Raw genomic sequence first — 16,711 nt, forward strand, 5'->3', positions numbered from 1 at the left:
TCTGAAATGAAAGATTGTTTCAGATATGATTCTTCATTAGAGCTCCCCATTTTGATCTCCTAATTTGAGGTAGTCTGGAAAATACCTTTCTGTATCAAACTTTTCCTGCTGAACAGAGGCTGTGGACATGACAGAAAGCAGTCGTCGTCGTGGAAAAATGAATGGTTTCCTTTCTGGTCCTAATTGCTACTTCCTGCTCCCACAGTGCTTGTTTACAATTCTATGAACCATATTTGAGTGGCTTATTTTCAGGTAAGAGATTTGAAAGTTTCCAGTAGGTACAACCAACGCAGTGATGAATTTGTAATGTATCCTAAGAGGTAGGAGGATAAATGCCAAACACTTTCAGTAAGCATGCGTTGAAGGGTAAAATATTTTACAATTAAAGTAGTTCTGTTACCTTTTCCCAGAAAAATTCTTAAAACTATGATACAAGAAACATATGATTACAGTAATCATAGTACTCTGACCCCCCCCTCGCCCGCCTCCCTATCAGAGCATTGATGCAAATAGCTTCTGGGCATATAATTGTGAAATAAATAGTATATCAACTGCAAAAAATCTAGAACAGAATTTCAGCAGGAAGGGTAATTCTAGGCAAATTATATATTTTAATGTACATTGTGGTATGCAGCTTTTTTTTTAAAAAAAGTTTTTTTTGTTCGGGGTTACTAAGAATTAACAATCCTACAGTTTATTCTTCATAGTTTCCCTTTGCTAAATATCTGTAAGTTGCATTCCTGCATTGGTCAGGTGACTGATAAAGAGGTGTTCTACAACTGTTTCTTTGGTTTCCTGGGCAAATGATCAAATTCTGCTTTTGTCCCGGATTGCTGGTGATTTTGCCGGTATTAATCAGGCAATCTTATCCACAGCCATTTTTGCCCATTTTGATATTCTACTTACAACAAGATTCCTCTGTCTTCTGCTGCTATGCTTTGGAAGTAGGATCCTATTCCAGAAATCTAAACAACTAATGTTTGTTGTATATCTTTCCGTGGAAGATAAAGTATAAAATCCTTGAATAAAATTCCTGAAATATTTTTTTAAAAAATTTGATCACCATATATCAAGTATTCCAAATCCAGGAATGTTGTGTTTTCTTACAAAAATTCCAATCCTGCAGTAAAGATTACATCATATTCTGATGGAGAATACTCGAAATAGGCTACCATATTTCTGAGAATACTCAGCAGGTCAGGCAGCATCTTTGAAGAAAAGAAAGTGAGTCTGCGTTTCAGGTTCATGACCCTTCATCAGACGTTCTGATGAAGGGTTGTGGTTCTGAAACATTGACTCACTTTTCTTTCTCCATAGATGCTGCCTGACCTGCTGAGTGTTCCCAGTGACTTCTGTTTTTGTTTCAGATTTCCAGCATCTGTAGTATTTTGCGTTTTGACCATATTTCTAACATGATGGTATTTGGGTTCTTAACCTCTGTCATTCCTGCAATGGTTCAGAATGATGCTGACTGCTGGTTATTTCTCATTGCTCGATCAACCATCTTACTTTTGGTATATATGCTTTGGAGCTTAAGAGCATAGACCAAGATAGAATATGTGGTTTGCTCTTGAGCAATTAATCAGGGTATGAAGTTCTCTAGAGGAGGTAAGATTTTGATATTGGACATCTGTTGGACTGTGGAGTCCTGTAGTGGTTGGAGCATTCGCCTCACAAACAAGAGTCCTGGGTTCGATTCCTGGCAGGGCGAGTTCGGCAAGTTTCCTTACTCCAGACACCTCTGCTTACCTAGTAGTAAGTAGGAACCCACTTGTTAGTCGATTGGCAGATCGCTTTTCTGGGAGTAATCCTTCAAAAAAAATAATAAATTGGTCACTCAATCCATGACTGTTTGTGGGACACTGCTGTGCGCAATTGGCTGCCACTTTTCGACCACAAAATATACAGTCAATTCATTTTACAGTATTTTCAGTGAAGCGCATTGAGACGTCTCGAAGAGGTGATAAGGCGCTATATCAAATGCAAGGATTATTATTATCTGCAATGGGTAACATTTAGATTATATATTCCTGTTTGTAACGTCCACTGATAAATTCATGGTGGAACACACACTAAGCAAACAATTGGACACTAAAGCAATATCTGATGCCCTGTCCATCTACGATGCCATATTTGCAACTATCCAACAACCATTTTGATTTGAGTTGGATACACAGTTACATTTCAGCGTTTGCTGATATTCTTTGCTTGCCAGTTTAAAGTTTGCAGCTTACTGTGTAGCCCTTGAGTTCTATGCAATCCTTTTTGGGGTTCATTTAATTTAACTTGCTGACTTGCTTATAAAATATGTTCATGAGCAATATCCTTGGCTGGATTAGTCATTAAATCCCTCATAAACTTCCAAATTGCATATTTTATGAAAAGTCAGAAGTGACTATTGTAATACACAAATGCTCTTATTCAGTGACTTTCAATATATCCAGTCCAATTATTGCTTCCCTTGCCAGCGATGATTGCAATGCCTTAAATGATTTACATAAAAGATATATTTTTGAAATGTTGCATATACAATAAATTTTATTAAAGACAGATATAACCCCTACGTTGGAAATCTTTCGATTACTTGAAACAATTTGGTGACAGTTACCATTTTTGATCTTCCTATTTTCCTATTGACACACTTTTTGAGATTCCTATCGCTTCTCATTAAGAGGTTTTTATAATGTTGACAAATGACCCCTCGGACTTTGCATGCAACTCTGAAATGTTGCATTGGATCTTGTTTAAACTGTCTTTCTACAGACCAGCTTTGCAACTTTGAAGACAGATCTTGAAGCATGGTCCTTTTAGAGGCCTTGAGATCCTTGACCTAACATTTTTGTTTTAACTTTTCAGCCTGGCAAAGTTCTCTGAGGAATCTGTGTCATTACTCGCATCAGCCATCTGTTAGAGGAAGTTAGATAGTGAAACAACTTTCTACAGACAGCAAAGGTTTTCTGGTAACCACTGAAGAATTTTTATTCTACTCTTACCAGTTTTGAACTACACTCTCTCTCTTGCGCTACAATGTCGTTGGGTAGGGCCCAGCAGGATCAAGGTCGTGGCATCAAAAAAGACAATCATAATGTTGGATTCTTTGCTGCAGCCCAGTCTGCAAACGTTGCTGGAAATCTTGGGAGAATGAACCAGGGTGCACGTATGGGTGGCTTTATGAACTTTGGACGGGGTCAGGGAATGGGCCTACAAGGTGTGGGACAAGGACCTCAAAATATGATGTCTTCAGGTGGTGGTCCCTCTCGATCCAGTGGTTTGCCTTCTTTGTTTGATGTAGGAAGTCGTAACCAGCCCTCACTTGCCACTCAGAAACGGATTGATGCGGACAGGGCCAGCAATATATTAGCTACCTTTGGCCTTTCATCCAGAGATTTGGATGAATTGAGCCGCTATCCTGAGGAAAAACTTACACCTGAATCCTTGCCTGATATTCTTATGCAGCTTAAAAGGAAAAGAACTGATGAAGGACCATCTTTGAATTACAGCAGAGGTGAGAATTCTCCTCGGGAAGATCGTTCCTTTAGGCCCTCCCGTGGTGATTGGGAGGACGAAAGACGCTTTCGGAGTAATTTTGATGGTCGAGATTCTGATGCTGACCCAGTGGTCAACTATGACCATGGTTCTTCTCGAGAGTCGAATTCTAGATATTATGACAGGAAGGACTATGAGCATGAACGATTAAGAAATGATGACTTTCGTAGAGATGAGATGCGTATGTCTGAGCCATATAAATTTGATTCTGATTATGGAAAAATGGGTCCCTCTCCTCGTGGACAAGAAAGGTCCCTCTTTGAGAGAAAACGAGGATCTCCTTCACTGAGCAACATAAACGATTACCATGGTTTCATGCCATCAATGTTCCCCCACTTGTGTTCGCTGTGTGATGTAACAGTTCATTCTGTGAAGGTGAGTGACCTCTAATTTCAAAATTGCTTTGTAATTCTTCCAATCAACAGCTATTGTTGGACTTGGGGAGACCTCATTTGGGTTTTAATTTGTTCCGATATCTTTGGAACGTCTTAGCAGCCTGATACAGTGCACAAGATCTTTTTGTTGCCAGTATATTGACAACTGGCACCCATTTTAGGTTCATTGAAAAGCAGTTGGCATTTACAATTGAACAGATTGCTGGTGCAAATGATTAAACATTTGTGGCTAAGTGAAATCAAAAGGGTGTGCAGTACTTTGTAACCCATTAACATTGCTTATTGGTTAAAAGAAGAGAGAAATGTCTGCGTGCACTTGACAGTTACAGCATCACCAGAAATTACCTTTTTACCCACACCCATACTACTTAATTTAGTTAGTTTCAAAACCAGCTTTGACTTTTCTGGAACATCAGTACATAGTGTACTTTGCAGTAGCATATCAAATGCTTGGCTCCCAAGAACTTGAGGGTACAATGTATTGTCCATTTCCTATCAATAGTCAATATGTTTTGTTCTCTTTCCAAACTATGGAAAAAAGCAGGTAAAATTTAATATCTTCCTATTCACATCATGTCAACTATAGGGTGAAACTTTAAGGATACAAAGGGAGAAATGTAAAAAATATATAATTTTCAAGTTCAGATCTATACCTTGTTGAAGTCTCAACGATGATTTTTGAACTGAATATCCATCAATCCACCTTATAGTTTGTTTGGCAGCAGATTGTCAACTTATGCTTGGGATTCGTATTTACAGGTGAATGGAGTCTGACTTACTCCATAATGTTATTGCCCATTACTATATATTTTTTTAAAAGTGTGGTTTTGATAATTGAATTCCCACATACAAAGGGTTTTGTCGCCACAAATGTTACGGTACTGTGCACACATTTGATTTGGTTAACTGACTGTCATCAAACAAGCAGTTTATTAGCTGAGAATTAAATAATTTTGGTTCATGTTACTGTTGAAGAAACTTGTTTTCTTTAGACAGAACACTTTGTTGCGAGTTCATGTGTAAATAGGTACTGTATTTGGTAAGTAGAACATCATGTAGGTATAGAAGTATTGTGTCAGTTGGCACAGCCACGTAGCTTTAATGTTAGCACACTTTTACCATTTGTAGAAGGGTATTGTAGAAATGTTTCTGAAAAGTCCAGCTTCACCTAAAGGTAGATAGCACTAGAAATAATCACTTGGCCTAGGTGAATTAAATTTGGCCATGCTACAAATGTTAAGTACATGAACAATTCTTCATCTGACCCCATCATATATCATAGAAGCACAGATGTTTACAAGGTGCAGGTTGTTGCCCATACAGTACATTTTGGGCCTTTCTTTTGAACAGACAAAGCTGTTATCCCATTAGTTGACTTCCCTTCCAATGGCCTTTGTAGCATCCTAATGCCTTAGCTTTTCAGTTATTGTTGGTGCAATGCATTATGTTTCTTGGTCCCATTACGTTTTCTATTTTATTCACAAGTTTGGTACAGACTTTTGAGTATTATTATTAATACGATTGAGTAACTGGTTGATTTTTGATAAAGTCAAACGTGCACAAAGTTTCAGGTTTAAACTTTGTTTGTTGAAGCAACAGTCTTGCTTGTTATCAGTCATTACTGGTATCTTCCATGACTTCATGGCAAATCTTATTTCTTTTCGGAAAAGACAAAGAAGCAGAAGTTGAAAAATCTGATCAAAGAATGAATGATTAAAGCATTAACCTTGTGGCTTTGCCATAGTTGCAAAATGCTTAATGTCATTCTATTGATTTTTCTTTCCTCATTTCCTCCGGCATGGGAAGAAATGCCTTCAATAAACAGCCAGTCTTATTGGAGTCAGTGCATCTGCCTGAATATACTCGCATGGAACAAATGTGAAAGATCAAAAGGACTAGCTCCTGTTAAACTTACTGTCCTAGTGTTTTTAAAAGGCTAGGTTAAACTCTTAATAATACCAACAGCCAACACTTTGGAACAATTCCAAAGCATTGACTTCATAGGACACTGATGAGTTTTAATTTGCATGGTCAGGTGAAAGATACATTCAGTTCTTTGGACAGCTGTGAGGGGAATATTACCGTTAACCCATACTTTCTCTTCCCACCCCAAGAAGCCATATCTGGGATGACGCTGATATCAAGGTCAGGTGCAGTGGGAAACTATTAATGACGTCTTCAAGACTTGTTCACTTTATGTGCTTCAGTGTTTGTGACATTTGAGCATACAGTTCTTCACTATATCCAGTGCAGATATTCCCATTATTAAGGTATACATACAGAATTAAATCCCAATTTTGTTACCAAGTGATACATTGGTACCAATGCATGTCAGAAAACTTCTTTCTGCAAAAAGAAAAGTACCTCGCATGTTACTCAGGAGTGTGTTCATGGATTCAAACTTAAATAGGAAGAGGAGAAATAAAAAGTCCAAATTAAATTCCTAAGAGGTACTACATGGCGATTGATCACGTGGGAAGGCTTTTGATTCAAGGCCGCCCTTGAAGTTTACAGTGCTACTAGTGCGTCATTCCTTTGTGTATGCCTGTTAACATACAACAACAACTTGCATCTAGATAGTGCCCTTCATGTGGGGAGGGCATGTACATTGGTACACTTGAATGCAGCTCACATTGAAGTGCAAAGCTATCATTTGGAATGACATGCCTGTGGACTATTTTTGGTCTATAATTTAAATTAAATTGAGCACATTAATAGAACAATGCAAACATCTTTATAATTTTGATGACCGGTAGCATAGTACTTGAAGACTGTGCTTTCTACATATTCTACATGAACTGTACAACAACAAAAACAAATTACATTTGTACAGTGCCTTTCATGTCGGGAGGATGTCACAAGGCACTGGACAACATGTGATTTGAAAAATCACAAAATATTGTTCTATCATCAAGGTGATTATACAACATAAAATCATTAGATACTTGTTTTTTTAAATCTGAACTTTAACACCACTATCTGAAGGATCACAAAAGTTTCTCTTTTCTAATGGTACTTGATTTGAAAGGTCAAATTTTAGGTCAGTTATGAATGTAAGCCACCTCCGCTCCCTTAAAGCCCAGGCGCGTTCCGCTGAGCGCACCTGGCTTAAATCAAACCTAACTGTCCATCGGCAGATTTGGCTGGACTATGTCAAATCCTACTGCTCCGCCCTCGCCTCCGCTAAATCGTCATTCTACTCCCAAGACAATCTTGGAGGGTAAGGACCATCCCAGACTCCTCTTCTCCATCATGAACTAAACCCTCTGCCCACCCTCTCACGCCTCACCCATCCTCACCTCAAATGCCTCTGTGAGGCGATGCTGGACTTCCTCGAATCCAAAGTCGAGGGATTCGCTCAGTTGCCTCTGCTACTGCTACCCCGTCCCCATCTCCTCCTCCCACTCTGGCCCCTATCCTTCTCTCCCTCCACACCTTTGAACCTGTCTCCCCCTCCTCTCTCATCACCATCATAACTCGTATGAAACTCACCACCTGCTTCCTCGACCCCATCCCTACCCCCCCCTCTCCTTACCTCGCAGCTCCACCTCCTTGCCCCTCTACTCACTGACATTGTTAACCTCTCCTTGTCCTTTGGTGCTGTTCCCACCCCTTTAAAAACCTCTGTCATCACTGCTATCCTTAAAAAACCCTCCCTGGACCCTTCTCTACTCCCTAACTACCGCCCCATCTCCAACTTCCCCTTCCTCTCCAAGTTCCTGGAACGAGTTGTTGCATCTCAGCTTCGCTCCTTCCTCTCCCGCCACTCTCTTCTCAAACCCCTTCAATTGAGATTCTGTGCCGCCTATAGCACAGAAATTGCCCTGGTCAAAGTGACAAATGACATTCTGCCCATCTGCAACCAGGGCTCCCTCTGCCACCTCATCCTCCTTGACCTCTCTGCTGCTTTCGACCCCATCGACCACGCTATCCTCATCCACTGCCTTTCCTCTCACCTCAACTTCCACAGTGCTGTCCTTGATTGGTTCAGATCGTACCTCTCACACCGCCTGCTCTTCATCTCCTCAAACGGCTTCTCCTCTAGCCCCCGGACCATCTCGTGTGGCGTTCCTCAGGGCTGTCCCCCTCTCTTCAATATCTATTTGCTCCCTCTTGGTGACATCATCCGCAGACATGGGATCAACTTTAACATGACACCCAACTCTACCTCTGTGCCTCCACCCTTGACTCTAGGACCACTGCTGTGTTGACATCAAGTCCTGGATGAGAGTTAACTTTCTTCAGTTGAACGTCAACCAGACCGAGGCTCCCCTGATTGGCTCCCGTAAGCGCCTCCTCACCTCAGACGCTGACAGCATCACCATCCATGGTTGCACACTTCATCTTGCTAAGCCAATCCAGAACCTTGGGGTCTTATTTGACCCTCAACTATCCTTTCTACCCCATATCTGTGCCATGACTCGCTCTGCCTTCCCCCACCTCCGCAACGTCGCCAGGCTCAGCAACTGTCTCACACCCCAGGGCGTCAAAACCCTCGTACACGCCTTCATTACATCGAGGCTCGACTATGCAAACTCACTGCTTGTCGGCCTCCCCAACTCCTCCCTCCACAGGCTGCAGATCATCCAGAACTCTGCAGCCCATGTCCTCTCCCGCACTAGGCTTCGCAACTCTATCACCCCCATCCTTGCCCAACTCCACTGGCTGCCCATCACACAGATGATACAGTTCAAGATCCTGGTCCGCAGCCTCAAAGCCCTCCACGATCTCACTCCCAACTACCACCCTGTTCGCTCCCTCCGCTCAGCGAGCTCCGGCCTGTCTTGCTCGGGCCCTCCGCCACTCTGCACCCGCCCTCTGGAACTCCATCCCGCAGTCCCACCACCTCGCCACCCTCGAGGCCACCTCAAGACCTTCCTCTTCGACCGTGCTTTCGATCTCCCTGCTTCCCCCCCCCTGCCCTCCCCCATCCCCCACCCTGAACTCCAGCTCGGGTCCATAACTTTGTCTGTCCAGCGCCTTGGGACGTCCTCCCGATGTGAAAGGCACTATACAAATGTAATTTTGTTGTTGTTGTAAGTGTAAAGTAGGGTTCACAACAAAGTTTTAAAAATGTCACTGTGCAAAATGTCTTCCAGTTTAAATCAGGAAGAGCTAAATTTTCATCCCAACAGTTTGCTGATTCCAAACATTCAACCCTGATTCAACCCTGATAGATGGTGCAAATACTCGTGTTTCTCAGTGAGTGGAATGAAATCAGTATTCAGAAAGTTATCTTGTTGTGCCAGCTTCTTTCATTATCTACTTGGGTTGAGTTAATCTGGGAAGCTATTTGGTTAGTTCTACTTCTTTCAGCACCACTACAATTAATCTGATATAGATAACACCACTATAATGAGTCCCATTATAGACAACAATAAGATTGTTTCAGTGGGGTACATTCTGCAGATGACCCAATTGTGACTGCAAAACATGTTTTGCACTAGAGACATTGCTTGAACAAATCAGCTTTGCAATTTTATAAAAGGTCAGATTGATAGAAGGTTTACATTTATGAATAAACTCAGTAAAATATAGCTGATTCGTTTAAAACTTGTAAACCTTGGGTAGCACTAATGAGTAGAAACAAATTGCATGCTATTAGAAAAATCATTGGGGTGCCAACAATGTTTAAAAGACAGGAATATATTAAAGTAAATGATATGCAGTATTGAGGAAAATAAAGTGAAATGTGTTGAATATTAGTGAGAGGAAAGATCACCAGGGGCTGGGTATAACTGACGATGGGAACAATGTATGAGGAGGGTAAAAGGAAAAATACTTGAATCAATAGTGCTTACATTTCGGTCCTAATAAAAAAACAAATTTATGTCCAGTTTAAGTAAAAAATAGTGGTGGGGAAAAAAGTATGAAATGATATGCAAAAGATTTGGAGCTGGTACTCAAAAGCATTTTTGTAGCTCTCTGCAAAACTGACCATTTTAAGGGGAAGGTCATAAAAGCACATCTAGTTTGAAGAGGGGAAACTTGTGGATATCCTAAGCTGCAGACATCCTCCTGATGTGCAAGACGCTATACAAAATGTAATTTGTTGTTGTTGAAGCAGGTAATGGTCTTGTACTCTACAGAGGGTTATATTCACACACAGATCTCTGTTGTAGCAGAAAATGAAGGAGCCTTTGCTTCAAATGCCAGAAATTAGCAGAGCTCATTTTTGAGAGTGTCTATCCCCTTAAAGAAGACACTTGAATGTGTTTTTTAAAATGGGTATATTTTACTCAGATTACATCTTTCTCTGATTTTAAAATTAAAAAGGGGCCTCTTGACAACTTCTGCTGAGTGGTCTGCCCTGGACAGCAGCAAATTCTCATAGTACAAATAGAATATTAATCCTTCACAGTTTGTGAGTGGAGGAAATTGTGTTAGTTTTCCAGAATTGCCCAGTACAAAAATCTGCCATAGTGAATTTGTAATGAGGAAAGACTGAAGAGTATTAACTGGAGGAGCACTGATTTCAAGTTTCTGCTTAAGATATGATGGAAAATTCCGACTGAGCAGAACAGTTGAATAGAAACTGTTAAAGGCCGTCTGTCATGAACAATACCTGGGTGTGGATTAGTTTTAAGTTTTCATTACTTTGAGAATCCTATTGCAGTGCCCAAATGCAGTAATCTATATTGCTGAATGACTACTATTTGGATTTGGCTACCATTGATGATTCACTGTTTTTAGCCAGGCTGATTTTTTAATATAACAATCCTCTCTTTCTTACCCTTTCACTTCCCAAATTTTGCTTCCTACAAAGTTGACTTATTATGCAAAGCGCAAAATTTGTTATTATTCACATAACACATTCACAAGTGTTACTCTTAGATCATAGTCCAGTTTGAGATAGCGGAGTTCTGTGTTTCCAAATCAAACTTCAAGCAAAAATGATTTACCAAAAATAAATATTCTAAAATTAAAATATTTGCCCAGTATGTTACTGATAATAGTCAATGCTGTTCATTTATTAATTACTAGCTGTACCCATTGCATCTATGCTTGCAACCAAAGGATCCAATATAGAATGTAGATTTCAGTGATACCACTCACAAACCATTTAACATGCCATAATCACTGTGTGTACACCTTAATCAAAACTGCCATATATGTGTGATGAGCTTGTTTAGGTCATAGTTCATCAACGATAGCAGATTCCCCCCAAAATATGGTCATGACACTCCCCCATGCAGGACCTTTCCGATGAGGTATAAATCATGTCTCGACATCAATCGGTTATTGGGTTATTGGTGGGTAGACACACATGCAGTTTGTGAGCTGTACTGGGATCTCTCTCTCTCGGCTCAGTCAGTCTGAGCAAGCCTAAGGCTTTACTTTAATCCTCTCCCCTCCCTCCTGGTACACTCACTCACTCGCTCACTCCCTCACTCACTCACACACTCATATAACCTTTCCGCGCTCCCCCCTCCCTCCCCCCAAAAACCCTCTCTCACCTCCTCACTCTGTCCCTCGAGAGATTATGGGACTCAGCGTGGTTTTTTATGGGTGGGGGGAGAGATTTAATATTAAAAATGTAGTATTGAATTTTTTTTCACCACTTCCCTCCTTTCCTCTCTGTCACTCTCCTGATGAATCTCTCTAGAAGGATGTGTGATTTCCTCTCTCGCTACTTTTTTGCAGAATACCATGCATCAGGTACAGCTAGTGCCTCATATTTTGTTTTTTTTAATATAGCTCAACTATAGGAGATTCCGAAAAAAAATAAGCCCATGACGCTCCCCCATACAGGGCCTTTCAAATAAGGTATAAATCATGTCCTTATGTCACAGGGTTATTGCGTTCTTGGCGGATAGACAGATAGACACATATCCTGTCGGGAGGACTCCTGTCGGGAGGAGTCAGTGGGAGGACTCCTGTTGATGTCTCTACGTCAATCGGTTAGACAGATACACCGACAGACATTTTGTCTTTATTAGTATAGATGTATCTCTCTAGAAGAGTATCTCTAATACCATGCATACCTTTTAAAGCATTTTTAAATATATTTTGTAATATACTTCATTAACGATAGAAGATCTCCGAAAAACAATGCCCATGACGCTCCCCCATGCAAGACCTTTCCGATGAAGTATAAATCATGTCTCTACGTCAATCAGTTATTGCGTTCTTCGTGGACAGACACACACACACACAGACAGACATTTCGTCTTTATTAATATAGATTTGTTAGATGCATAATGGAAGAAAATAACTGAAGAGTTGGTTGGGATTGAAGTACTTTTAGGATGTGGAGAGTCACTTAATGAGATTGTGTGATGAACTCTTAAAGAGCCAAATGTCTAAAAAGAAAGTTCAGTTTATATGTTGTATTGGCATGAGTAAATACTCATTATATTGGGAAAGCTTAATTGGAAGAGTGAAGACTACTATGTTAGAAGAATTGCTTCCTATGCCTATGGTAGGTAATTAATATTTATTACTGTAATTATTAAAATGCTCATTTGTAAATTGGATAAGATTTGCTGTTTTTGTATCCATTGCTGTATCCATTTTCCATGTATCTAATTGATGCTGTATTTTCACATCTTTCTGCTTCATAAAGCAGTAATGTGCTACATTTATGGTTTCACATGATTGCAGAAAACTTAGCTTCACACATTTGTTAATGGCTTTTGTGATTCACCCCTCCCCCCCCCCCCCCCCCCCCAATGCAGGATTGGCACCAGCATAAGAATGAGCCAGCACACAAGCGACGGTGCCTGCTACTTCTGGAAATGTATGCAATTTATCTTGATTTACCATCAAAAAATTAAATAGTTTTCAGTAGATTCGTTCATATGTGATATTATTGAAGTGTATTTCGAAAAAGATTTGGTTCAACATCTATGGTTCGACATGTGAGGTTTGCATGAACCGCAACATTGAGTCTTAATTTGTGGGTTAGGTCAACTTGGTTTACCTTTGTTCAAACAACAATTTTGAAGAATTGGGACTGTCCCCATCATAGATATGATATATTAATAATAATAATCTTGCATTTGATATAGGGCTTTTCACATCTTCTAGATGTCTCAAAGCGCTTCACAGAATATACTGTAAAGTGAATTGACTGCATATTTGTGGAAGAAACGCGGCAGCCAATTGCGCACAGCAATGTCCCACAAACAGTAGTGGATTGAAGTGACCAATTTTATTATTACTAATATTATTTTATTCATTTTAATTTTATTTTATATTACTCCAGAATGAGGACATCACACAAAATTCAATTACAGTTTGAACCAAAACTTCTTCCACCAGTAGTTATATGATGATTACAATACCACAATGCCACTCTTTCTCTGTGTCACTTATTCCGACTTTTGCATATGACTATCGCTACTGCTATCTCTGTTGCTCTCACACACTCTGCCTATTCTCATTTCTCACTGCGTCTCTGAATCTCTTTTTTTTCTCTCTTTCATCTCCAACCTTGCGCTTTACCTCCATCTGACCCGCTGGCATGAGGGAAATGAGCTGAGAGGCTATGTGCCTTCAGTGTAATCGCAACTCATCGTACTGTTTGGATATTATGGATCGCATGCATTTACTGTGTTATAACAAGGCATCACAGTGTAAATGGTTTAAACATGTTGTGCTTGGGAAGAATACCCTTTGTTTAATGTGTATTGTCCCAATTTACTGCTTCTTTGATGCCAAGAATTGATGAAGGTGATTGTTATGATTAAAGATTGTTTTTGGTTGTTTCTAGTTACCCACAATGGGTTCCTGAAGATGTGCCACCTCCAAGGTATGGTCCATATGCTAATAGCAGTTTGTGAAGTTTGAGTTTGCGTGTAACATACCTGGTGCCTTGTGCTTCAAAGCAGTTCTGCTCATAGGAATTGCTACAAAAGTATTGGAGTCTGGTATGAGTCCCAGTATGAACCTTCCTGTTGGGTCCTTTTTCCCATTTCCTTCTCAATCCCATCCCCTGGTGATAAAGGGGAAAGGGAGGACAGTCAAACCTCCCTGGATGACTAAGGAAATTGGGATTAAAATAAAACAGAAAAAGGAGGCTTATGACAAATGTCAGGTCCAAAACACACAAGATAATCAAATAGAATATAGGAGGAGAAGTGAAAAGGGAAATAAGAAGGGCAAACAGATTGTACGAGAAAAGATTAGCAGGAAACATAAAAGGGAACCCTAAGGTATTTTATAACATATCAAGAGGAAAAGGTTAGTCAAAGGTAGGGTGGGTCCAATTAGGGACCCAAGTGGAAATCTTCTTGTTGAGGCAGAGGAGGCTGATGTACTAAATAAGCACTTTGCAACAATCTTCACAAAAGAAGACGATGAAACCAATGCCACAATATCGCAAGTGTGTGAACAGAAATTGGATATGATAAAAATCAACGGAGAGGAGGTACTAAAAAGGCTGTTGGTGCTCAACATAGATAAGTCACCTGGTCCAGACAGGATGCATCCTAGGTTACTGAGGGAAGCAAGGGTGGAAATAGTGGAGTCTTTGGCCACAATTTTTCAATCCTCTTTGGACACTGGAGTGGTGCCAGAGGACTGGAAGGTTGCAAATGTTATTCCTCTGTACAAAAAGGGGCAGAAAGATAAATCTGAGAACTACAGGACAATCAGCCCAACATCAGTAGTAGGGAAACTTCTGGAGACTATAATCCGGGACAATATAAATTCTCATTTAGAAAAATATGGTTTAATAAAGGACAATCAACACGGATTTGTTAAAGCCAGATCGTGTCTGACAAACCTAATAGAATTTTTTGATGAAGTGACTGAGAGGGTGGATGAAGGTAGTGCAGTAGACTTAGTTTATCTAGATTTTCAAAAGACATTTGACAAAGAGACTTATAAACAAAATAGAAGCCCACGATATTAAAGGGACTGTGATAGATAGATCCAGAACTGGAGACAGAAAGCAGAGAGTGGTAGTAAACGATTGCTTTTCTGACTGGAGGGAGGTGTGTAGTGGTGTCCCTCAGAAACTGCTCTTTCTGATCTATATGAATGATCTGGACCTGGATATAGGGAGCACAATTTCCAAATTTGCAGACGATACTAAGCTAGGAAAAGTAGTTAATGGTGAGGAGGATAGCACCAGACTCCAAGAGGACTTAGACAGATTGGTAAAATGGGCAGAAACGTGATAGATGAGGTTTAGTGTGGAGAAATGTGAAGTGTTGCATTTTGGTAGGAAGAATGAGGAGAGGCAGTATAAGCTGATGGTACAATCATAAAGGGGTGAAGGAACAGAGAGACCTGGGGGTCCACATAAGCAAATCTCTGAAGGTGGCAGGACAGGTAGATACAGCTATTAAAAAAGCATACGGGATACTAGGTTTAATAAATAGGGGCATAGCATACAAAAGTCAGGAGGTTATGTTGAATATTTATAAAATGCTGGTTAGGCCTCAGTTGGAGTACTGCATTTAGTTCTGGGCATCGCACTTTAGATGTTAGGGCATTGGAGAGGGTGCAAAGGAGGTTTACCAGGATGGTATCAGGAATGAAGGACCTTAGTTATGAGGAGAGGTTAGCGAAACTTGTATTATTCTCCCTAGAGCAGAGAAGATTTAATAGAGGTTTTCAAGCTCATGAGAGGATTTGATAGGTTGAACCGGAAAAACCTGTTTCCACTGGCATGTGGGTCAGTAACCCGAGGACACCGATTTAAGTTAGTTGTTAAAAGAAACAACAACAAGATTACATTTGTATAGCACCAGGACAGTGGGATTAAGTTGGATTGCTCTTTTCGGAGCCGGCGCAGACACGATGAGCCGAATTGCCTCTTTCTGTACTGTATGATTCTATGAACTTCATGAGTGGCTTATTAATAAAATGACATGCCATATTTGTTGCCGGTCTGCTTGAGCTGCAGGTATTTTGTTAAGCACTTTGCACGGGTTTAACCATCCTGTGAAGACAGTTTAAATGTGCTAAGGTTCTAATAAAATGAAGCTCTGTTTAGAAGATTGGAGTTTGGATATGTAAATTCCAGTTGCCTCTTGTTAATGGTACAAGGGGCCTCCCTGGTGTATACATGATTTATGACCTCGTTGGAGAATGATAGTAAATGAAAGAGTGGTGCTGAGCTACTGAGCTAGTAAACGTGTATATTGATTGTACCATAACTATATAATTATAATAATTGTTGTTTGGTTTAAAATAGGAACAATCCACCTGGACGACAGTCTAACCTTGCTCCAGATGCTGCCTCAGCCCTCCTTGCAGCCATCAGGCAACTGGATGCATTGGATGGTCATGGAGGTCAGGATTACATTTACATGATAGTAATTTTTAATTGATTCTGTTTTTTGTTTGTGAACTCCTGCAGTTATTTTTCTCTCTATGCCATTACTCATAAGAGGAGTATCACGGTGATGTCTTGATAATCTGTTATGGTTAAGAATTAATATATTTTTAATCTTTTGCAGCACTATTGCTGCAGTTTTGTGTCTGAAATGTCAAGGCTACAATTCTCTTACCTGCCTAATATTTGGAGCTTTACAGTTCCTTTTACTCAGTGGCTTCTTGCAGGAACTGGGAATGCATAGAGACAAAAGGGATGTGAAACTGTAAATATTGAAGTTTATTACTTGTCCTAGGTACCCAGAGTTAATTGTCTGCTGTGATGACCTTACTGAAATGTTTTGTTTTTCAGGCAACAGAAAAGGTTTTATAGAAAACAAACGAAGAAACATGGTGAGTGTAAATTTTGCTGCTGCTTTCGATATAGTGCCTTATAATGTTGTTGAAATGTCTCAAAGCACTTCAGAAGATTTTACTCTAAA

At 40.2% G+C, this 16,711-nt stretch overlaps 1 protein-coding gene across 3 annotated transcripts in view; it reads left to right on the forward strand.

The window, feature by feature from the left end:
- Positions 1–16,711, forward strand: part of LOC103177265 (matrin-3) — a 44,589-nt gene that overhangs the window by 11,817 nt on the left and 16,061 nt on the right. For all 3 annotated transcript variants that reach the window (XM_007891350.2, XM_007891351.2, XM_007891352.2), the window contains exons 2-6: positions 2,857–3,921; positions 12,620–12,681; positions 13,657–13,695; positions 16,090–16,187; positions 16,582–16,622. In XM_007891350.2, coding sequence (XP_007889541.1) covers positions 3,028–3,921; positions 12,620–12,681; positions 13,657–13,695; positions 16,090–16,187; positions 16,582–16,622 — 1,134 coding nt within the window. In that variant the 5' untranslated portion in view covers positions 2,857–3,027. The remainder of the gene's footprint in view (positions 1–2,856; positions 3,922–12,619; positions 12,682–13,656; positions 13,696–16,089; positions 16,188–16,581; positions 16,623–16,711) is intronic.

This window comes from Callorhinchus milii, unplaced genomic scaffold, assembly GCF_018977255.1.
Source record: "Callorhinchus milii isolate IMCB2004 unplaced genomic scaffold, IMCB_Cmil_1.0 Scaffold13, whole genome shotgun sequence".
NCBI classification, from domain to species: Eukaryota; Metazoa; Chordata; class Chondrichthyes; order Chimaeriformes; family Callorhinchidae; genus Callorhinchus; species Callorhinchus milii.